We start from the raw sequence: 25,000 nt of genomic DNA on the forward strand, positions 1-25,000 counted from the left end.
ATGTCAAGTGACAAATTAAACATCGTCGATCAGACGGCCAAGACAACATTACAAAAGAGTTTATATAAAATACAATATAGACAAGAGTTTGTATTGGAAAATAAATTATATTTTCCTTACATATATAATGTAAGTATAATAATATAATGCGAAAGCTTCTATGATCTATAAATAATAATACATTTTAGTCCAAAAAAGAATGGATATTGAAAACACAACCTTTTTTTTCATTGAAGGTCTCTTGATTTATTTTTTATAGCTTCCTTAAAATATAAGTTAACAAGTCTTTTTTTTTTAACTCCTTTTTTTTTAACCTTCAATAAAGAACCACTTACCCCCTAATGATGTTACAACGTATTTAACAAGTGACACTGCAAGTGATTTTTATTATTATTTTTAGTTGGTCAATTTTTTATAACCATTTTAATTTATTAAACATTTTAATGTTTTACATTTTAATGATTACATTTAGGTATATAGCTCACATGGTGCTAGGCCGTGATCTCTTGGACAATACTCTTAATCTGGTGCCTTCATTGATACCTCTCCACAAGGATATTAAGGAAGATAGTCCAGAATACAAAGTATTAGAGAAAAAGTAAGTACACATTCATTTGAATTTGCATTTTCACAATATTAACGTGAAATAATATTTAATAAATGAAATTAATAATATGAAACTTACAATCTTTTATATCTATAACAATAAACAATAACTTAACTTAAAATATAATAATTAAAAAACATTTTTAATAGAAGTCCCTTTAGACAAGGTTCCGAAGATACTGGCAGCGTTCCCCCTTTGAATAGCTTGACTATTTTTTTGTCCAAGGTAGCTGCCAGGTCTTCTGTCTAACGTACAATAATAAAAATTAATGTATTAAAGTGTAATTACTTAACATTTCAATGTAAAGTAATTTCATTTTTAACTATATAAATTTAGGCAATGCTCAAGTTTTGAGAGAAGACCGGATCTCATCTTTAAAATTTTGCTACACATCTAATAATTTAATTTGTTCCTAGTTTTTATTTTGCCATGACTCACCCGATATATTTATACTATATATATATCTCTCGTCCGGTAAATCCATATTTTTCACCCACACAGGCGGCTTCCTGAGAACCATCTGTCTTGCGATTCTGTAACTCACTTTTCGAACTCTCAAAGCGGTTTTCGCAGCGGCGCGGCGGTTGCGCTCAAATCAGTCGGGAAGCAGTAATTTTACGATTTGGCATTCTGATAAGGAGGGAGCTTGTAGTTTAGTGTGAGTTACAGAATCGCAAGGCTGTCATTGGAGAATTACACGATTTCTAACACAAAAAGCGTGTGAAATGAATTAAAATCAGAACGGTGACCCGGTTGTCCTAAGCTTATTTATTCCTTCCCATCATACGCCGAGTATGCACTTTGCAAATCAAAACGATTTATTTCCCGGAATACAGGATAGTCAGTATCAATAATACCAAGTACATGACAAACACCCGATGTGATTAAAGGCGATATAAAAACATGGCTTGCACGTGGACGGCTCCAGCTTTCTGTAAAAACTCATTAACACGTGATGTGAGCAAATTGGATTTTACAATTAAAATGTCGTTACGTGACTGAACGAGATATGACCGCGGGGTGTTTTTATACAGGAGTGTGTAAATATTTATTTATTTCGTTATCATACAGCTAACATAAACTATGTATAACAAGAAACAATTATATTTAAGATATAGCCAAAGATATACATATAAAGGTTCAAATATTTACGAAACTTAAAAAAAATCATAAAAATTATTAAATACATTTAACTAAGTGATACCGAATTGTGTGGTCTGCTCATCTCAGCATATTCGACAATATATATTTCTTTAATATCATTGAATAATTTTTGAGAGAATTAAAGGATAAATCTATAAAACAGAAGTGCAAATAAAATGATTTCTTTTAAGTTTGTTCTTCAAGTCAAGGTCAACGATGTAAAATCTTACAATAAAACGAATTGATATCGTTAAGACTGTCAATTACCGTCTAAAATTCGTAATATTAGCGCGTTTAACAAATTCAAAAGGGCATTAAAGATACATATCAGAATGAGACTAAAATTGAGACGGCTGATGGCGACATGTATCTCGTATATTAAATACATTTTTTTTTGTACTGCGAAAGAAAGTTCTTTACATTAAGAAATGCACACATTTTCACATTCATAATCTTACGTATTAAATTAGCTATTCGAAGCGTGCACTGAATTAATGTGTTTACGTTCCAAGCATTTACGAAATAAAATACGAGATGGAAAACTCGTATGAATTGAAAATGTTGCATAAAACTGCAGTTTTCTATTGCATATGGCTCCAATACCTTTATAGTTATAAATTGCTTCATGTTTATCCTAATGTCGTGACCCGTTTATACAATTGCTTCACAGTATAGAGTGTGTAGCCAATTGGGTCACGGGTTGACACATTTCAGATTCATTCATTATCTCTATATGTATAATCTTAATATATATAAATTACGTGTCACGTTGTTTGTCCGCTATGGACACCTAAACTACCGAACCGAGTTCATTCAAATTTGCACACCGTGTGCAGTTTGATCTAACTTAAAAGATAGGATAGCTTACATCTCAATTTATACCCGCAATATTATTTTATTGCAAAATATTTGTTTATTATTTGATAGTCACAATTCTAACAGATGGCGCTGTGTTGAAAGTACCAACTTTTCACATAAGCTACAATTTAATGGCATAACCACCAAAAAAGCATGGTGGTCCCCATGACTGGTGTTCTCCTACCGTTCCCCTTGAATAGTTTACTACTATGTAATATAACGAAAACCTTAGCAACAGCAACGCTTGGCCGGTCTACTAGTGTATATGTTACAGTTAACACTAGTTTTTAGTTAAAACTCGTTTTCCCTAGTTAAAAATAGTTTTTACTAAATGCCTTTGTCAAAACTAGAAATAACAAGTGAAAACTAGAATTTACCACTGATATAATTCATTTTCTGATAAAACTAGTTGTCACTCCGAGCTTTAGTTACATCTAGCACTAGAGAAACTAATTTGAATTTTGGGATTGAAAACAAGATAAAGTTTTAAAAATATTTATTAAAAAGATCTAGGGTATAGAAACATAGTACCGTACCTAGTAAAAAAAACTTACACTAAAGGAAAATTTTAGGGAACATCAGCATAAAGTAGTTGCCAAGGTGACAAGATTAATTAAAAGTAAATAAAATAATCAAACAAATCAACAGAATACAACCATAAAATTTAAAAAAGGAACATTATAATAATATTTTTAAGAGATATTGGTAAACATACAATAAAAAAATAATCAAACAACCTTAAAATTAAAAAAGATGACGATCTACTTGTTATTGCAAGACAAACTATCGTGGCATTTTGAATTACAAAGGTAGCCATTTTTCTTGCAGAGACACCTTTTTGACATACATCCTTTCTTACATACGCAGAATAAAGTAGCCTTGGTCTGAACAGTTTTAACCGACTAACTTCGAAAAAACGCGTTTTGTCTAATAATAACTAGTTTTAACTGATATTCAATTGTGAGCATTAGTTAATTCTAGTTTTAACAAAGGCGTTTAGTAAAAACGCGTTCTAACTAGGAATAACGCGTTCTATCTAAAAACCGGTTTTAACTGTAACATATATATAAAATTCTCGTGTGTCAATGTTCTTATGAAATTTTATATTAATATTCTGTAAGTTTGAGAATCGACTACTATCTATCTTTCAAACCCTTAATTCATAAGGGGTGTCCAACCCAAAAAAAATATGTTTATTTTTTAGACAATTTTTTTTGTTTTTATATTTTTATGATACAGCATACAAAAACACATACAACCCTTAATTTTCATCTACCCTCTACGATCAACCCTTATTTTTTATTATAGTAGATACTTATTTTTATTCAACTAAACAAATGTTTCCTAGAAATAATATACATGGCAAAACAACATTTACCGGTTCAGTTTTTATATAAATAGGTATAGCCTTCAGCCGGACCACATACCGTATTTTGCCGATTCTTCTCCTAATCGTTTTTCCTAACAATGCTCCCTTCACCGGTCGAACAAGTGTTCGCGCAAAGAAGTATCCATAGGTGCATAGCTGGGGTTCAAACTTACGGTTCGGTTAAAGTCGCCTGCCTTGCGATTCTATAACTCACTTTTCAAACTCTCACAGCAGTTTTCACAGCACACACATTTGAGTGCGACCGCCGCTGTGAAAACCGCTGTGAGAGTTTGAAAAGTGAGTTATAGAATCGCAAGGCTGTTTATTACTGGTATTAACTAAAGGTGATCAGAAAACGTCAAGTGGCTTATAGGATTTATTCGTCGTACAAGGAATCGTTTACCCCGACGCAAAAAGTGTGTTAATTTTTTGGCCATTGACCTTTCTAGAAGCTATTACCATTTAATACTTTTAAGGGAAAGATGATCAAGTTTTTAAAGGCAAGGTGTCATTATAGAATGGGAGAGTATTTAGACCATTAACAAGTCACTTAAAGTTTATATTTATTGTTTTCAGGAATCAACAAATAGTTGACAATAAACATCAACCGGGCAGTGTATCGGATGCGATCGAATATTTCGACCAAACGGCAACTTTACTAGGAAAACTAAGAGCTGTTCAGAAGCAACTAAGAGAGTATATAAGGTAATTGAAAATTTTATAGATAGAACCTGAAAATGTTATAGGTAGACACCTGAAAATGTTATAGGTAGAACCTGAAAATGTTATAGGTAGACACCTGAAAATGTTATAGATAGAACCTGAAAATGTTATAGATAGAACCTGAAAATGCTATAGATAGAACCTGAAAATGTGATAGATATAACCTGAAAATGTTATAGGTAGAACCTGAAAATGTTATAGGTAGAACCTGAAAATGTTATAGGTAGAACCGCGTAGGTTTGGGTAAAATGTAAAAGTTACAATAGGAGCCTCCCAAACAGACGTGTGAACTTTCTGTTTTTGTTGGAGATAGTAGGACCAGAGTGACTTAAGTCCAATCACATACATCCCTTGTGTTCTGTTTGACTTACATAAAAAGGAGAAATATTTACGAATACACCCCAATCCAAATACAAAGTCAAAATAAATAAATTAGTAGCGCTACATTTTTAGGTCTGGGCCTCAAATTTCTGTATCTCTTTCAAGAGAATCTGTCAATCAAATAGGCGAGTAGGTGATCAGCTTGTGCCTGACACAGGCCGTCGACTTTTTAGGCCGAAGCCGGATTTAGGCAACTAACACTGCTCAAAACTGGTCAAAAACAATGTCTTAATTCCATACAATAAATAACAATTATTTATCTAATTTAAAGAAACTTTTTTCTTAAAAAATGTATGTTACTGCACCTATTCTATGTTTGATAAGCAATTGATTAAAACAGACATTAATCCTAACCTACCACAACGTACAGAATTTACGTCATTAGTATTTGCATTCGCGTGCCTTATGGATTTTACGTATTTAATTTATGCAATTATTACGTAACATAGTAACGGAATTTACTTGACAAAGCATTCACGCGTCACTTACGACGCCACATTTGTTTGCATAATGGGTATTAAGAAATCAATATTTTCACTTCTACGTATATTCTATAATAAATACTATATTGTTTACAAATACTACTTCTCAATCTCTCTCTGTTTTGTTTTATGTGTTTCACAATGGAAAATGGATTTCTGCGTTCAATTTCTTTTTAATATAGGAGGCAAATGGGCAGGCTCACCTGATGTTAAGTGATATCGTCTGCCGCCCATGGACACTCACATTGCCTGAAAGCTCGCAAGTGCGTTGCCGGCCTTTCAAGGACCCTAAGTCGCTTTGCCTGCCTGAATTGTTTCCTCTGGGATCAAACCCGTATAATAAGCGCGTAATATAATATGTTTATAACAAACTTGAAGGAGCCTAAATTATAAAATAATATCATAATAATGAATCTTAAATATTACATATAACATTTATCATTATAATAATTATTTATTAATGACTGCTCTTTATTGCTCTCTAATATTAGTTTAAAAGCATCATGCCTGTGACAAGATTCGTTTGGGATAATTGAAATGTGTCAGTTTGGGGAGTTCAGATACAAATTGTTGTGTTTCCCCAAGGGAATCGGTACGGAATAAGTTTAAGGAATTTAATATTTTGACACTATCTGGTCAATATATTCTTGAAGCCTTGTTGTATGTCCAAAAAAATATAAACGATTTTAAAACAACTGGTGACTTTCACCAGTATAATACGCGAAATACAACTAATTTAAGTGTACGACCAACCAGGCTCCAAAAGATAAACCACTCCTTATATGGAAATTGTATTCGTTTTTACAACAAACTCCCAAGCGAAATTAGAGAATTATCACTATTTGTATGACAATACTTGGCGATTAAAAAGAGTGGCGGAAAGTTTCTTGCCAGTTCTTTTCTACGCCCTTGACTTGCGAACTGGTGGTAAATGTAAATTTACAATTAATTTAACTTGACAATTCATAAATGTACTTGTTTACCTACATGAATAAAGATATTTTGAGTTTGAGTTCAATCAATGGAGCGCGTACCTGTGGACTATTTTTGGTTATCAAAATTGATTGTTGTCATTGATAACCAAGCCATAAATCTCAGACATTTTCTTTTCAGAGATGGCGTGAACGAAAACCTGCGCGAAGCGAGGCAAAGTGAGGCTGTGTGCGCAGCCATACTTGTATTGGTGTGTGTGATTTCTCCTATCATCATAGTCCTTGTTCGGAATGCTGTTAATACAATACAGGTATATTTTAATCTACTATATAAAAATAAGTCGGGTTTTCCTTCCTGATGCTATAACTCCAGAACGCACGAACCGATTTCCACGGTTTTGCATTAGTTGGAAAGGTCTCAGGCTCCAGGTTTATAGCAAAGAAAATTCAGGAAAAATTTCAACAGAAAAGCGGGATCACCAAACGAAATGTTACATAAAACTAAGCCATCTGGTGGCGAAACGGAGTTCGCCAGGTTTGCTAGTTACTTATAAAAATGTTTACAGTTCGGTAAGTTATCAATTTGCGTAAATGGGGCGTAAAATAATAAAATTTATCTCGCGTTTAGAACCCGAAGAAAGTTATTTATTTATTATTTATTACAGAAATACAAACATTACGCTTACATACTTAAGAATAAAGTCCAATATGATAATGTCGAGAAATATTAAATAAAATATAATAAAGTACATATATAATATTAAACACATAATATACCCAATATCGCTATTGTGAATTCACTCTGCGAACATATAAATATGTCGATAGTGTCGGAGACTGGTTCTTGTCTTTGGTATCGCAAATAACCTCGGCCTTCGCCGTCGCACATATCCCATAGGTACTGAGAAACCCAGTTCTTGGAGTACACATGGGTTGCACACTACACCCCTCAAGACTTTCAGTACGTAGTAGTTATGTTAATAACAGAATTTTAAGTTACTCCATTTAATATCCATATGTTTAGTTTATTATTTATTTCGTAATCCTACAGCTAACATAAATTCTAATCTCGTCTAATAATTCCTAGGAAATTTATAAACTTACGGATTCTGTTATCTTCCGGTGTCCTATATATATTTTAATAGCTATAAATATTTAACTGACTAACCCATACCTAGTTAGTTACGGTAAAGACCTCTTCTGAGGACTTTAGTTTTGAATGAACTTGCGGTTTGCGGTTTTATCGCAATCGTAACAAGTGACGTAGTCATTCAACTTGTATCCAAGAAGTAGACGCGTGCGCCGTTCATAACATTACGTATTAACCAAGGAAATACATGTTCCTACGAAGTTAATTGATTAATTTCCCGGCGTGTTTAAATTGTTTACGTCACATATTTATTATATGTTATTGGGTCGCTAAGGGAAATCGATTGGCTGAGAAGAATATTTTCATGTATAAGGAAATATTGAAAAGAGATTATTTAATAGTATTTATTTATTGATTATCGCCTGTAGTTGCCCACGTGATTTCTTTGCAAATAAAATTTAAATCCAGGTGAATAGTGGCGCGGTTTGTAGAGATATTAAATCTTACTACAACTTACTGTTACTTTCCGAGCGGCTTGATCCCTTGGCGTTTCGTAGAGATCTGGGTCTCTCTGCATCTTCTACCGCATTTACCATGGAGAGTGTTCAGAGGAGTTGTTCGGATTAATACCTGCATCTGAGTTTCATCATCGGACGTCGAGGCTGAATACGAAATTCCACCCGTATCACCTCGACGTCCGCCGTTCCACAACTGAGCGTTTTTCAAGGCAGATTTTTTCGCCCACCACCACTTTGTGGAACTAGCTGCTTATTGAAATATTTCCGAACCACTTCGACTTAGGGTCCTTCAAGAAAAGAGCGTACCAATTCTTAAAAGGCCGGCAACGCACTCGCGAGCCCTTTGGCATTGAGAGTGTCCATGGGCGGCGGTATCACTTACCATCAGGTGAGCCTCCTGCCTGTTTCCCCCTGTTCTATAAAAAAAAACAATTTTGAATCTTCTTAAATATACAGTTTTCTCGTGAGATTGATGATAAACCATACTGTATGTTTTCAAGATTCTAAATTCAAACCTAAACCATTTTTTCCAGGTGTATGCTCGCAATTTGTCAGAGAAGGCAACAGAACTAGAATATGAGAAGGAGTTAAGCGATTCCCTTCTCTATCAGATGCTGCCTGCTAGTGTCGCGAAACAGCTGAAGCAAACACAACAGGTATTATCTTTTAATTAATTGTTTAAAAAGGTTTCCATTTCTACTTGTGATCTATCAGATTTAAGTATATCTAATATCTATATTTATAAAAATGAAACCCGTTTTCCGTTGTCACGACATAACTTGAAAACGGCTTGACCGATTTGTCTGATTCTTTTTTCAAAAAGTCTAAAAACAACACACGAATATTTAAAGGCAATTTGAACTTTAATACCATATCATAAAGTTCAAGTGTTAGTGGAGGGGTTCCGGGAAGGTAAATTTTTATGTTTTGACATAATGTATTTGTTGTATTATCAACTTTCTTTTTTTTAACTTACTAGCTAGACCGGTGTCCCGAATAGCAGAATAAGTATTAAAAAAAATAAAGAATCGACTGTTAGGCGGTACGATGTTCGCCAGGCCAGCTAGTATTAGGTATATAAAATTCTCGTGTCGCGGTGTTTGTGGTTAAACTCCTCCGAAACGGCTTGACCGATTCTCATGAAATTTTGTGTGCATATTGGGTATGTCTGAGAATCGGACATCTGTTTTTCACCCCCCTAAATGTTAAGGGTGGTCCACCCCTAATTTTTTTTTTAATTTTTAGATAAATTTTAAACTTTAAATTTTTTTATGATACAGTATTAAAAAATACATACAACCCCCAATTTTCACCCCTCTACGGTCAACCCCTATTTTTTATTACAAACGATATACATGGCAAAACGACGTTTGCCAGGTCAGCTAGTATACCTATAATAAGTATAAAAATCGCGAACGCAAACCAACGTCTTCAACTCTACATACTAAAAATATGCTTTTAACCCTAGAAAGATAACGTGCGCCTCAGAGGCGCCCGCGAAATATATATTTCGCTGCCATTTTGTTACCGACGCGCATACAAGTTTGTGTTTCCGGGCCAATTCAGTCCTTGGTCATCACTTCCGAGAGACGGCTTTTTCTGTTCGGTAAGTACCACAGGTTTGCTGATAGAGCGATGCGTTGCGCTCGGGAGGCGCATGTTTATCTTTTGTGTAACTTTCGCCACTTTCATAGTGATTTTGTTTTTATAATTTTTTACCAATGTACGGTAAGTTTAAAGGTAGGTTTTTTTTATTGGTGAATACTTATTGTAATTAATTGTTTTTAGGAGCGTTTTCGCATCATGGCGAGCAGAAGAGTGTTGGATGAAAGAGAAATTGTTTATTTATTGAATGAAGAAGATGAAGGCGCAGATGTCGGCAGTGACAGTGAGATCGAGGACCATGTAAGTGAAGACAATGTGCAAAGCGATACTGATGATGAGTACGTAGTTGAAGCTATGATTTATAACAATTCGATTGATCTTTCATCGCAGAATGTCACTGAAAATACTGGACATGACCAACGCCGCCTAATGATATGATCAGGGGCAAGAATAGGCATGTTTGGGCTACTGCTAAAGGACAAAATAACAGAAGAACGTCTGAGATCAATATAGTTCATTCCAATAGAGGGCCTAGTCGCATGTCTTGAAATATTTTTGAACCACTTCCATGCTTTGAGTTATTTATAACTGACGAGATTATTCAAGAGAAAGTATTGAGAATATCCTCCCACAGACTAACCGAGAGATGTCTGAAGAAGCTGATGAGGAACCTCCAGCTAAAATTCGACGGTACTGTACTGCTTATATACAAAAAAAAAGAAGAGAATGTCCAAGATGAGTTGCACAAAATGTAAAAAGACAGTGTGCGGTGAACATAAAAAAGATGTTTGCAACAATTGTCTTTAGCCGTTGATTTTTCCAGTATTTTTTTTAAATTGAGACTGATTATATTATAATTAATTAATTAATAAGAAAAAAACACTATAAAAGTTACCTATTTTTAAAAATTTCTACCTAAGTACAGAAGACTTGAAATTTTTGTTAAGGGTTTATAAATACCTACAAATTTTCATATTTTGAATAAAAATTTATGATAATACTTATGTATTTTATTTACTTATTAATAATTCAACAATTTACAGTAGTGAATGAAATAAAAATAATTGACATTCATAAAAAAAAACTGCTATTAAAACAGTGCGCCTCTCAGGCGCATGTTTATCTTTTCAGTACAAAAAAATAACGTTATCTTTCTAGGGTTAATAAGGACACAATCAATCTTATCAAAATGTGTCAAAAATCATGAAATCAAGGTTTTGTCTTGGTTCGAACTGCGATACAATTTGCATTTCTCCTAAATACACAAGGACTCTTGAGCTTTACTTAGCTTTTCTACATTTCATATTCTTCTTCACCATCTTCTTACTACACCGCTCACTCCCTGATATAGAATTACTGTCTGTTATAAAAGGATAATGTCCAAAAAATGCTATAAAAGAACTTCTTAAAGTGATTTTCTAAATTATTACAGGTCCCAGCTGAATTCTTCGCTTCGGTAACTGTATATTTCAGCGATATTGTTGGTTTCACAGCAATTGCAGCTGTCTCGACGCCCTATCAGGTACCTATTGTTCCGGTTCCTAAGCTAGTGGTGTGCATTTAAATTATCTTCAAATATACACATATCAGAGGAGATTCACGAACTCATAGTAACAAATTTCTATAATTCAAACGAAGCCAGGTTCCATAGTTGATTTTGCCTTTAGTTTTATTTTTAATAATTTATTTTTTTGGTTTATTTTTGAAGTGAAACTTCTTTAGGCGCAAGAAGGTAAAATTTTTACGAAACGTCACGAAGATGTGCATCGTTTTTATTGAAGAAAAGGGAGAGAGCGATTGAGACTTGAACACCGATGGTGTTTTTAATACATATCATAATCATTATTATTTTACTAAGTAATGAATTAACATTTACCCACTATCTAAATATGAATGTAAAAAAATGGTTACTACTTGGCTGAAGACGTTGAGTTATGATGAAACAGAAGATTTTATAACTGTTACTCTGTAACACACCCACCCATACACACACACACACACGAACACACAGACACCGAGAGAGACACACACACGCGCGCGCGTGCACACACACACACTCACACACACAAACACACACCAAATTTATTTTTACGACTCCGTTTGCAATGTTTTCTTTTAGCACTTACTTATTTTCTTCTATTGTATCTTATGACAATGACCTGATTGTGCGTGTTCCGGTCCGGTGGTGGAGAGGCTGGCTATCTGTCACTCAGGTCTCCTGTTACAGAGACCAGTCTCTCACATACACTTCCTAATGTTATCATCTTAGTTTAATCATAATAACCTTGTATGTATATGTGAGAGAAGAAATAAAGATTATTATTACTATTAATTATTTTTGTTGGTTTTGTATTTTGATAAGGGCACAGTACCAATACCTTTTTTGCTAAGACCCAGTTGGCTATTTTAGAAAAATTTGTGGACTAAGTTTATGAAGCAATTATGAAATCAATGAATTTGTTATATTATTTGGTAATTGTTACCATATTGATGGTGGTATTTCTATATACATAACAACAAGTAATTTTGGTTCTGGTTTTTAACTAGCCTTAGTATCATTCATTAATATAGAAAGAAGTCTAAACTAAATTATGGGATTTGAGCAGCTTAATTACTAAATTATTAATTTACAGAGAAGTTTTACTTCTGACATGTGTACTTTGTACGCACGCACTTTTTATTTTTGATCTGTTCGTGTTTGCTAGGTTCCCTATAAGTGTTTGTCACATTAAATATTGTATTTTATTTTTCTTTTATCAGTGTGCAAATAAATCAATAAACCAATTTAATATAACGATCCAAGTAGTTCAAAAGGGCTTACCAGCGTTTATAGGATAATATATGTTGAAGTCCTTTTAAAGAAAGTGAATAAATATTTTTTGCTAAGCAAAGTCAGTAACCTAAACGAGGTAATGATTGCTTCGCCGAAAATTTTATACTTGCTGATTATATGTTAAGGGAACTCAACATATAATCAGCCAGAATACACCGTAGACGCAATTTGAAGTATTTGTTTTATATTTTCTCATAAGTGAATGTTGTAATTTTCTTGATGAGTAATTAAAATTATATTTAAAACAAAAGACTTTGAAAATTTATTCATTTACATTGCTTTTTTCAGGTGATTAGCTTTTTGAACTCTGTGTACAAACTCTTCGATGAAAGAATTGAATGTTACGATGTGTATAAGATAGAAACAATTGGTGATTCGTATATGGTCGCATCTGGACTTCCCGTGAGAAATGGTATGTAAAGCTGAATGGGGCAATGGGGTAGACATAGCTTGACTGATAGCTATATATACGTATATATTATGGCATTCTACGACATGTAACTTGAAACCAGTTAAACCAAACCCGACGTTTTTGTATGCCATGTTGACACGGAAAATATGTTTTGGTATGCGCGGTACAAGAACTCATTATTGATAAAGCCATATCACTACTGGAAGATGCAGAGTAAGGGAGTTATCTAGTCTAGATATAGTTGATCTTATTAACAAACATAGAAAATAAATATGTATGCACAAATAAAATAAATATGTGAGCACCATGTATCTACATAATAATATTTTATTTTAGTATAGTAGTTTTTTTTATTCTTTTACATGGTACATGGTACACTTTTTAATCAATGTATACAAAATATTGCAAAAGATATTTTAAAAGAGTAAGTATAGAGTATCTTGGCCATTCTTCTCCATATGAAACCTTTTGGAAGGGGCAACTAGTAATTTTTTTTAAATATTTTTAACTTGAACTTTTGACATTCAAAAGTGCCTTTTAATATGCCTAATTGAAATTATTTGACACGAATTTTTGATTTGAGGTCAAAATTATTTATTTATTTACACAAATACATACAGTTAAATTAAAGTAAAATTAAATTTCAATGAGTATACAGCATATTAATATGTTCTTACTTAAATTAGTTATAAGCAACACGAGTAGGGAATGCAATCCCCATTTAACTATTCCAAGTCTTAATTAAATTAAATTTTCAAATATAACAAATTACGGTTGAAATTATTCGACGCTAAGAGATACGCATGGTCTCATCAAAGCGATTAACTTTTCTGATACTACTACACTTAATCTCTTTAACCCTATGAGATCTCGTCATATTTCGCTTCGAGATTGATCTCGAAAAATGCCACGAGATCACGCGGGATTGTAATTCGTAATCCCACGAGATTCCCTCAACACCACTTGTATGGCACCCCAAATGTATGCTATTTTTTTTAATAAATTGTGTTTTTCTTCAGGCAACAGACACGCAACGGAAATAGCTAGTATGGCTTTAGAATTACTTGAAGCAACGTCAATGTGTAGACTACCTCACCGCCCTGATCAGGTAACTTAGGTAATAAATGTTGTTGCTTTTTGCTAATCAAAATTAACTTGTGCTTTACTGCTCTTGTACTGTACTGAGTTGTTATTCCGAATGTTTATTATGATGTTTAAAGTTTATAAATAACAAATTTAACTAACGGTGAAATGTATATATGTTGCATGTACAACGAATATTTAAATATTCTTTATGCTCCCATTTTTATATAATTTGGCATATTGTATGATGTATGAAGAGAAGTGTGTGTGTGTAGTGTGTACTGGGTAGTTGGCTTGAGCGGTGAAGGAAAACGTTGTGAAGAAACCAGCTTGCCTCAGACCCAGAAAATCAACGGCGTGTGTCAGGCACAGGCTGATCACCTACTTGCCTATATTGACAAATGATCATGAAACAGATACAGAAATCTGAGGCCCAGACCTTAAAAGGTTGTAAAAAAGTACAACTGAAGGCAATAACTAAAAGACTTCCTGCCTCGTTTCAATACCGTACGAGCCGTATTAATTAAAATTTTCATCAGCATCACCTTGATGGCTGGAAGTCTTCAAGTTCTTTTGTGAACTAGCTAACGGTGGTATCGTTACTACGTGACTAGTAATCGACTCCGAGACATACTACCTCCGATTCTTTAACGAAAGACTACGTTATACTCCTACCTTAAAGGCCGGCAACGCACCCACTAAAATGAGTGTCCATGCGCTACGATGACTGCAAAAAAAACTTACATAAGATAAATACATCGAAAGGAATAAGAAAAAAAACTAGGAGTTGAATTATAAAAAGTTTAATAATTTTTCAGATGTTGTGTATGAGAAGTGGGATCCATACGGGTCCATGCGTCGCGGGTATTGTCGGGACCAAGATGCCAAGATATTGCCTGTTTGGGGACACCATCAACACTGCCAGCCGTATGGAAAGTACTGGCGAACGTGAGTAAAGTGGATATAATAACAGCTCAAGGCGAATGTGTCGCATTATTAAAGCAGCAGTAGGGTTACTCTGCATCTTCTGCCGCATTTACCATGGAGAGTGTTCAAAGGAGTTGTTCGGATTAATACCTGCAGCAGAGTTTTATCTTCGGACGTCAAGGCCAAATACAAAATACCATCCGTATCCGGTTGCTCACCAGCCCCCAAGACTTTAGGTAGATAGTAAAGCAAACAGTATTTTATCATCTCTAAGACAAATAATGTTGAAAATATTTTGAAGTTATACTTCTATTGGTGCGTTAGGGAAAAATGATGAGAGTAAATTTTTACGATGCGCGCGCACACCGTCACAAAAAACCGCCAACCGCACACCGTCATAAAAACCAAGACCCTGAAGTTAGCATAGTCAACATTTTAAGTCCATTTCTTTATTTATGTAGAAATATTTTTTTTGTGATATTTAACTAAACTTTATTTAACTAGATAATGCGTTATAATATAACTTTCAATGTATTAAGTAAATTTTTTTCTATTGTTAGTGTAGTTTTTTCTACAAACGTAGGATAAGGCGCAAGATACAAATTTTAAAAAGATTTTTACATTGTTACGCCAAAGAAGTATAACTTCTAACGCGTGTACGTATGTTTTTTTTTTATTTTTATGTACCAGGAGGCAAAGAGGCATGAGGCTCACTTGATCTTAAAACTCACCGCTCGCCCATGGACACTCACATTGGCTCACAAGTGCGTTGCCGGTCTTTTAAGAATTGGTAGGTTCTATTGAAGAACACTAAGGCGAAGTGGTTTGGTGGGCAGCTGGTTTTACATAGTGTTAGTGCGCGACCAAAAAATAATTATTTTAATATATTATGACTTCATTCTTCTGAACTTGGCAACTAAAGATCATTGAAGCTCTCTATGTCTGTTGATGTAATGTTACAGCAATGAAGATACAGATATCGGAAGACGTGAAACGTGCTTTGGACAGAACCGGACTTTTTGTAACCAGCCCGAGAGGAATGATAGACGTGAAGGTAATGATGCTTATTCCTACAACTACATTTAATTTCGTTCTGTCAAGTGATAAGTATATTTAATTCGCCGAATTAAACCACTACGCAATGAGGATTGTCATGGATTTTCCCATTATATATATTAGGAAATATGTATGTTAATTAAATTCCAATTTTAGATGTACCCAGTTATATTTTCACGAACACGTTTCACCAGCGGGCTGAGTAATCATGCGGTGACAGGTAAAACAATTGCAGTAACGTCAGTAACAATTTGACGCATCAAACCATAAGAGTTTAGTAATTTTGGAAAATTTAACAATAAATGGCTGTATCACGATGAGTTTTTCCAAACTCAGGCTGTGTTTTTCATTAATAGACCTAACTTTAGAGCTAAAGTCCGCTTTGAATAAATAATTCCTTAAGTTTTAAATTACAAATCTATATATGTATATAAAAATGAAACCCGTTTTCCGTTGTCACGACATAACATGAAAACGGCTTGAACGATTTGTCTGATTCTTTTTTTATAATATTCCTTGAAGTGAGAGGATGGCTCTTACGGAGAGAAAAATTAAAAAAAATGTGTGAAAAAGTCTAAAAACAACACTTTTCTATATTCCCATACAAAATATTCGTAATAATATTTAAAGGCAATTTGAACTTAAATACCATATCATATAATATAGAATATATAGATAGAATAATTATATGGAATAAATAAATAAATAAATCATAAAGTTCAAGTGTTAGTGGAGGGGTTCCGGGAAGGTAAATTATTATTTTTTGACATAATGTATTTGTTGTCTTATCAACTTTCTTTTTTTATAATAGCAGAATAAGTATTTTAAAAAAATAAAGAATCGACTGTTAGGGGGTACGATGTTCGCCAGGCCAGCTAGTTTACCATAAAAGTCAAAAGTACACAAATGAACGTCAAAAAATATACATTAAATTCTTCTAATTTTACATTTACTGTCAGTTCTCAAATCAAGGGCGTAGAACGAAAGAGAAGAACTGGCAATAAACTCTCCGCCACTCTTTTGAAGATTTCACTAGAATACGCCATAGAATACGGCTCAAAACTAATTTCATAAATTAAAGCGTATTTTTTCAGGGTAAAGGAGAAATGATGACACACTGGTTGGAAGGACGAACGGGACCTTCGCCAGCCCGTCCGACAGCAGCCCTGGACTGCACACCCAGCTTCCTCACCCGGATCCACTCCCATGGGCGAGCCTCGCCACGCTACCAGCCTGACATACGATCTTAAATATTATGATGTTTAAATAAAATATTGCTTTAAAATTATTCAATTAATACTTGGCTGGAATCTACAACTAATTCTTATGATGAAATCCAATTTCTCAATAAAAAATAAATTTTAACATCGAAATTGCTTTCGAAGTGTCAGTGAAGCCTGCTTTGCGATTCTGTAACTCACTTTTCGAACTCACACAGCGGTTTATCAGAATGCCAAATCGTAAAATGACTGCTTCACGACTGATTTGAGCGAGACCGCCGCTGCGAAAACCGCTGTGAGAGTTCGAAAAGCGAGTTACAGAATCGCAAGGCTGCTAGCTTTACCGTATTGCGCAATTAAAGAATATATTTAAAAAATCAAATATTTTTGTCTAGGAGATGTGAGTTTTAACATAACATATGTTGTATATCTAATATTATTAGTTTAACTAGTATAAGTTTATACAATGCAATGCAAATGAAAAATATACAGCTTTCGCCTTCGTGATAAAACTATTAATTGATGTTTAATAAATAATAATCAATGGCGCTACAACCTTTTTAGGTCTGGGCCTCAGATTTCTTTATCGGTTTCGTGATCATTTGGTAATCTAATAGGAAAATAGGTGATCAGCCTTCTGTGCCTGACGCACACCGTTGACTTTTTGGGTTTAGGGCAAGCCAGTTTCCTCACGATGTTTTCTTTCACCGTTCGAGCGAATGTTAAATGCGCACATAGAAAGAAACTCCATTGTTGCACAGCCGGCGATCGAACCTACGACCTCAGGGATGAAAGTCGCACGCTAAAGCCACTAGGCCAACACTGCTGCATGTTAAAGTTTAAGAAATTAATGTAAAAATGTTTTAGTAAGGATATAATCATCCTGTTTTAATAATATTATAATTAATAGCAAATGATGTTGTCCTTTTAATTTGAACGACCCAACATATATTAATATCTTGAATGTAATATAACTCTTCGTGTATTAAAGGAAAGTTTTATGATGCAACTGCAAAAACAAATTTATGCAGAACAAGACCCTATTTTTTTAATACAAATGTTTTGATTGAACATTGAAAATCTGAGATATATATTATATGGTATCATATAAGTTATATTATAAAATATAAGTATTTGATGTGTCTACAGCGTTTTTTTTTCTTGAAACCCTAATTAAAATATTATTTAAAGCTCTACAGACCGGTAGTCCTGGGTTCGATGTCTGATGAATGAAACACACGACTAAGACGTGTCGGTTTTCTCACGATGTTGCCTTTCGTATGATAACATTTTATTGGATATGTTGATAGAAAATCTGTACATTACCTGTCCACATCGTATCCCTAAATTTAATAATACCTACTAACTGACGTGAGACTGATCTTAAATTAAATTATAATGATTAATGTGCACTTTTTATTATTAGATTTTTTTTTTTCATGTGTCCTTTATTAGTTTGTTTTTTGTTACTGTTTAGTTTCTTTTTCTCAACAACTATATGTAATACATGTATTTTTGCATTTCTTGCCTACCTTTTGTAATTTAATACTTTTTTTTTCTTTTCTCACAGTGGTTGCCTGGAAGAGATCGCTTGAAAGCGATAAGGCCGCCAGTTGCTCTCCTATGTCGATTGTACTATATTTATGTATATGCAACGAAGTGTTAATAAATAAATAAAATCTGTTGATAGCCGGGATTCGAACACTATTAAAACAAGTTGTATAATAAGTGAAGTATACCTTCTCTGTCGTCAAATAATTTGAAATTATTGATTTGAGTAGAAACATTTTTCATTCGATGACGCAATGAATGAATAAAACTTTAAACATGATTCATATATGACGAATTGAAATGAAAATGAATATTAGTCTCATTGCGTCAATTTGAATGAATCTCCAACGTTTTTACCATTTTGCTATACCTATAAAGAACTTAGACTGTCTCGGCTAAGCAGGTATTTTTATATGTTAGATCTAAGTACAACCTATGTTTATCAGGCATAACGTAGCATTCTAAGAGTGAAAATTTTTTAAAATAGTTTATTTTATTTTATCGTTATCGTTGCATTTACCATCACATTCTGTATATACTTATTCAGTAAACCATTCCAAGTAAAAATCATTAATTCATATAGGTACACTTATGAACGTCAAAAAAGAAATACATATTAAATGCTTCTAATTTTACATTTGCTGCCAGGCATTCTCCAATGCTTAAAAGGCCGGCAACGCACTCGCGAACCCTCTGGTAGAGATTGTCCATGGGTGGCGGTATCACTTAACATCAGGTGAGCCTCCTGCCCGTTTGCCCCCCGTTCTATAAAAAAAAAGTTCTCAAATCAAAGGCGTAGAACGGAAGAGAAGAATCGGCAATAACCTCTCCGCCACTCTTTTTAATCGCCAAGTTTTTTGTTTCATACAATGTTTGTAAGGTGCTGCAACCATTACACCATGTTTCACATGACTTCTTAAGTAATTGCACTGATACAGAGGCGATATAAATAGGCATTTATTATGTATATTAACCTCATCTGTTTAAGCCTCTTAAAAGAATCAAATGAACAATGTTTCATCGTTTTGATAGAAACCGTATTTTTCATATATATTTTTAACACATTAGTTTCATCCCCGGACATCAAGGCAGCCTTGCGATTCTGTAACTCACTTTTCGAACGATAAGGAGGGAGCTTGTAGTTTATTGTTTATCAGAATGCCAAATCATAACATTACTGCTTCACGACTGAATTGAGCGCGACCGCCGCTGCGAAAACCGCTGTGAGAGTTTGAAAAGTGAGTTACAGAATCGCAAGGCTGAATACAAAATACCATCCGTATCACCTCAACGTCCGTCGTTCCTCAACTGAGCGCTTCCTTAATGCAGTTTATTCTGCGCACGATCACAACATAGAACCAGCTGCCCTCTGAACTATTTCCGAACCAATTCAACTTAGAATCCTTCAAGAAAAAGCGTACCAGTGCTTAAAAGGCTGGCAATGCACTTGCGAGCGTTCTGGCAATATGAGTGCCCATGGGTAACGGTATCACTTTATATCAGGTGACCCAACTGGCCGTTTGCTTCCTGTTACATTTAAAAAAAAAGATTGCTATGTGATCTTACTGTGGGCTAGATTGTAATAGTCTTTGTTTTTTTATTGCAAAGGGGGGGCAAACGAGATTATGGAATGGACACACATTTTAGTGTGTGTGTGTATGTGTAGCATGCCGACCTTGAGGGTGTATGCTCTTTTTTTGTTGGCAGTCGTATCTCCCAAGGAATACCCCCACCGGGAGTCCATTCCACAGTTCGCTTGTTCGCAATATGTCTTGTGAAGCGGACCGTCGAAGAATTCCAGTTTCAACGAAGCCCAGTCACCGATTAAAAGACACTAATTTCTCAGGAATTTAAAGAATGTGAAAGACGATGCGGATTTGCAACTGTGCCAATGTCAATCTCTGGGCCTCCCCGACCTTGACGCGCGATGAATTCCAAATTTAAATATGACTCCCACGCACATGAATAACAGTAATTGACCTTTAAGTATTTTCTATGAAACCATAATATTATTAAATGTGACATAATATTATTAAGGGTCTGTTTCATAATGTATGGATAAAGTACCAAATAGCTATGCAACGCATAAATTATTTGGAAGATAAATGTCACTCCATCGGACTCATAACTTATGATGGACTTTATGTGACGAATAGCGCTATCTGACAGTGAAACGCAACAATTGTGTTTATCCTACCAATCTATATATATAAAAATGAAACCCGTTTTCCGTTGTCACGACATAACATGAAAATGGCTTGACCGATTTTTCTGATTCTTTTTTATAATATTCCTTAAAGTACGAGGATGGTTCTTACGGAGAGAAAATTTAAAAAAAATTAAGTGAAAAAGTCTAAAAACAACACTTTTCTATATTCCCATAAAAAATATTCGTTATAATATTTAAAGGCAATTAGAACTTTAATACCATATCATAAAGTTCAAGTGTTAGTGGAGGGGTTCCGGGAAGGTAAATTTTTATTTTTTGACATAATGTATTTGTTGTATTATCAACTTTCTTTTTTTTATCTTACTAGCTAGACCGGTGTCCCGAATAGCAGGATAAGTATTAATACAGAATCGACTGTTAGGCGGTACGATGTTCGCTAGGCCAGCTAGTAAGTAATAAATAGCTACTTTGGAACTTATGTAGAACTTATCCGTTCATTGTGAAACAGATCCTAAATGTGACTAGGTTAATTTTGGTAGGAGAAACCAAGTCATAAATGAAACATTTTGAATTATAATTTTCAACCCTTGCCGAGGGTGCACGAAAACTTTTACACAGTGTATTTATATCATCAAAAATGCATGCGATTGAGTTTTAAAAATTAATATACTTTGACTGGACTTATTTGGTCTCCTATGGACACTATACCTTTACGATATTTGTTCAAATAAAAGAAAAGGTTTTCTATTTGTTTGGTTGTACCATCTTATTGCTTAAGTATGTCTCTGTCGGAATAATTGAATCTCTAGAGTCTAGACATAATAATATATATATATTTTTTTTTAAAGACAATTCACACCAATTGACCTAGTCCCATGCTAAGCTGGTGAAGCTTGTGTTATGGGTACTAGGCAACGGATATACATACATATTATAGATAGATATACATATAAATACATATTTAAACACCCAAGACCTAAGAACAACACCAAATGCTCATCACATCGATGTTCGCCTCAGCCGGGGATCGAACCCGGGACCCATGGATTCGCAGTCAGGAGTACTAACCACTAGACCAATGAGTCGTCGAAAATAATAAAACTTTATTCATGACAAATGGTTGCGACAAAATAGATCTAACGCTAATCCCCTCACTAGGTAGTCCCTGTGTTGTAGTTAACTAGATTATATTTTATCCGTGGTAGATGGAGCATGTTCTAATATTTTTTTGGCTACCTCTAATCAAACAAAAGTCGTACAAGTCCGTGACGTCGAGAACGTGTTTACTTATTACAATTATGTTGAGACGTATTGAATTTGTGAATTGTGACCTTTCCCTTAATAAAAATGAATAATGTAAAGGGAGGAATGAACTTGCTGAGTTTCTTGCCCGTTCTTCTTAGAGCAAGGCCTGGAAGACAAATGAACGGATGGCGTAAATTTGACTTGCATAAGTGTTGCAACTTAAAACTTAAATTTATGGCGATGGCGATTAAAACGAGTGGCGGAGAGTTTCTTGCCAGTTCTTCTTGCCCGCTCTACGCCCTTGACATGTGAACAGGTAGTAAGTGTATATTTAGAATCGATTTGACATCTTTTCTGTTGACGTTCATGAGTGAACTTGGTTACATATGAGTTTATTCCAGTTCTTCTCTTCCTTTCTACGCCCTTGATTTGAGAACTGGCAGTAAATGTAGAATTAGAAGCGTTTCATATATTATATATTTTTGACATTCATTAGTATACATTGCGCGACCTATATAAATAAATGATTTTACCTTTTGACTTTTTGACTTTTGATATCAATAAAGTTATTTTGAGTTTGAATATGCATTTGCGTAACATTTGTATTTTTATTAATATTTTTACGTAAATACCTGTTGACCTTTAAATAGTAATAAAAATGTATCGACCAACGCCTTCATTTCGCTCAAAAAACCCGAAGTTTTTTGTTTTTAAGTAAGATTTAAGCAGACACTACATAATTAATACGTCATGTGACGCTTTGCCCAACTAACTTATACGTCATATTAAGGAAAACACAGGAGTATTACGTTCAACGGCAGATAATTATTTATACTAATTGTCCTTGTATTAAGTAATATATTTTCTTCAGTCGCGTTTCTTGAATTTCGTTAGTAGCACACAACCTTCACTCTCCCCTGTCTCCAGGAATCCGTCCGCGGTAAGACCTGTAAAGTTTTACTTGGTTGGTCCTGCGAGTAGAGTGTCTGGTCTGCACAAGAAGTTTTTATACATTTTCTGGACCAAAAAAAATTGTTGTAACAAAGTGTTGCATGACGAGTTTTTATATTTAACCGTCTAAATATAATTTATCAATAAATATTAATTCGAAGGTAATGAGAAATTAAGAAGTAAATAGATACAATATTAAATATAAAAAACCGGCAACGCACTTTTTTTTTTTAAACAATTCACACCAATTGACCTAGTCCCATGCTAAGCTGGTGAAGCTTGTGTTATGGGTACTAGGCAACGGATATACATACATATTATAGATAGGTAGACATATAAATAAATACATATTTAAACACCCAAGACCTAAGCACAACACCAAATGCTCATCACATCGATGTTCGTCTCAGCCGGGGATCGAACCCTGGACCCTTGGATTCGCAGTCAGGGGTACTAACCACTAGACCAATGAGTCGTCAACTTGCAAGCCGTCTGGCAATGTGAGTGCATTGGTATCAGTAAACATCAGATGAGCCCCTGCCCGTTTACCCCCGTTTACAAGTTTGATACACAAACTCATGAATAACAAAATAAAAATTACAAAATTAAATTATATTTTTTATTTTATATTAAATGGTTCGCTTCAATATTAATTATCGGTAAAACTCGGCGTATATAATTCTAAATTTAGCATTAATTAATTCAGTGTTTTCAAATTATCAGCGTCCATGATGGCATTGGATTTTGCAATTATTATAATCACAAAACTAAAATGGCTGTTAGTAACAAATTATAGAATACATAACTTGACGTGTATGCAAATATAATTTGTTCGGTAAAACCGAGCACCGTTGGGAGATAAACCCACGTGTTAAACTGGTTTAAGGAAAACGTGTATAATGTGAATATAATGATTGGGTCGATATGCCAAAATTAGAACGAGTGAAGTGTCACTTGCAGCGGTTAAGAGTTGGATGGGTTAATATCGATTATTTATTATTCTGCTTAGTTTTACACTTATATGTCTAAAGTTACATTTTAAACATTAAATCTGATTTTTCCTGAGCCGTAAATTAAGAAAAGTCTGTTGCACATAGTATTGTCTTTGATTGACATAACCTTTACACATTTAAAGAAAAAACTTTTTAACCGGATTAAAGTTATGTATTATTATAAATTTACAATTATTTAACATAATTTTTAATTGGTTAAAAACGGTGTCACCGTGACCACGCACGCTGTAAAGCACGCGAAACGTCGGATAAATTTAAAATTATGTTAAATAATTGTAAATTTATAATAATACATAACTTTAATCCGGTTAAAAAGGTTTTTCTTCAAGAAAAGTCTATTATATCATTCGTTACAAATAAAACTTGATTCGCACACACATAATAAACTACTGTTTTATCCAAAACGTGGTACCATTAAATTTTTCGGTGTCATAATACTAAGTAAGAGTTTAATTAATTAAATAATATAATTCCAATGAGATGACTTTCAATGATTAAATTTCAGGGAAATACTGATGTCGTAAAAACGTATGCGCGTGCCGTGCGCGTACTTAAGTTACGGTTTTTCCCAACTATGACTTAAACCAGCATTTAAATGATCGTGAGAAACTAGACACAATATTAAATTTAAAACTTTTATTTTCGCTTATTATTTTTGTCTGCTTATAATCCTCTTTAACGTTTAAGTTAACCAACATTTATCTGTTTTAATATTTGACGTCTTTTGTTTATCTGTTTTTATTTTTATATATTATAATCGCGAACCTGCCCTGCGATTCTGTAACTCACAGAACTCATAAACAATAAACTACAAGCTCCCACCTTTTCAGA

At 34.0% G+C, this 25,000-nt stretch overlaps 1 protein-coding gene across 1 annotated transcript in view; it reads left to right on the top strand.

Moving 5' to 3' along the window:
- The window catches only part of LOC125048756 (retinal guanylyl cyclase 1), a 39,499-nt gene extending 21,695 nt beyond the window's left edge, over nt 1-17,804 (top strand). Inside the window, exons 7-16 of the mRNA XM_047647617.1 lie at nt 473-598; nt 4,554-4,682; nt 6,677-6,806; nt 8,637-8,759; nt 11,141-11,230; nt 12,830-12,953; nt 13,973-14,061; nt 14,855-14,984; nt 15,926-16,017; nt 17,114-17,804. Of these exons, the coding sequence (XP_047503573.1) occupies nt 473-598; nt 4,554-4,682; nt 6,677-6,806; nt 8,637-8,759; nt 11,141-11,230; nt 12,830-12,953; nt 13,973-14,061; nt 14,855-14,984; nt 15,926-16,017; nt 17,114-17,269 (1,189 nt within the window). The 3' untranslated portion in view covers nt 17,270-17,804. The remainder of the gene's footprint in view (nt 1-472; nt 599-4,553; nt 4,683-6,676; nt 6,807-8,636; nt 8,760-11,140; nt 11,231-12,829; nt 12,954-13,972; nt 14,062-14,854; nt 14,985-15,925; nt 16,018-17,113) is intronic.
- Nucleotides 17,805-25,000: the final 7,196 nt, after the last annotated feature.

The sequence above is a fragment of the Pieris napi genome, chromosome 4 (assembly GCF_905475465.1).
Source record: "Pieris napi chromosome 4, ilPieNapi1.2, whole genome shotgun sequence".
NCBI lineage: Eukaryota > Metazoa > Arthropoda > Insecta > Lepidoptera > Pieridae > Pieris > Pieris napi.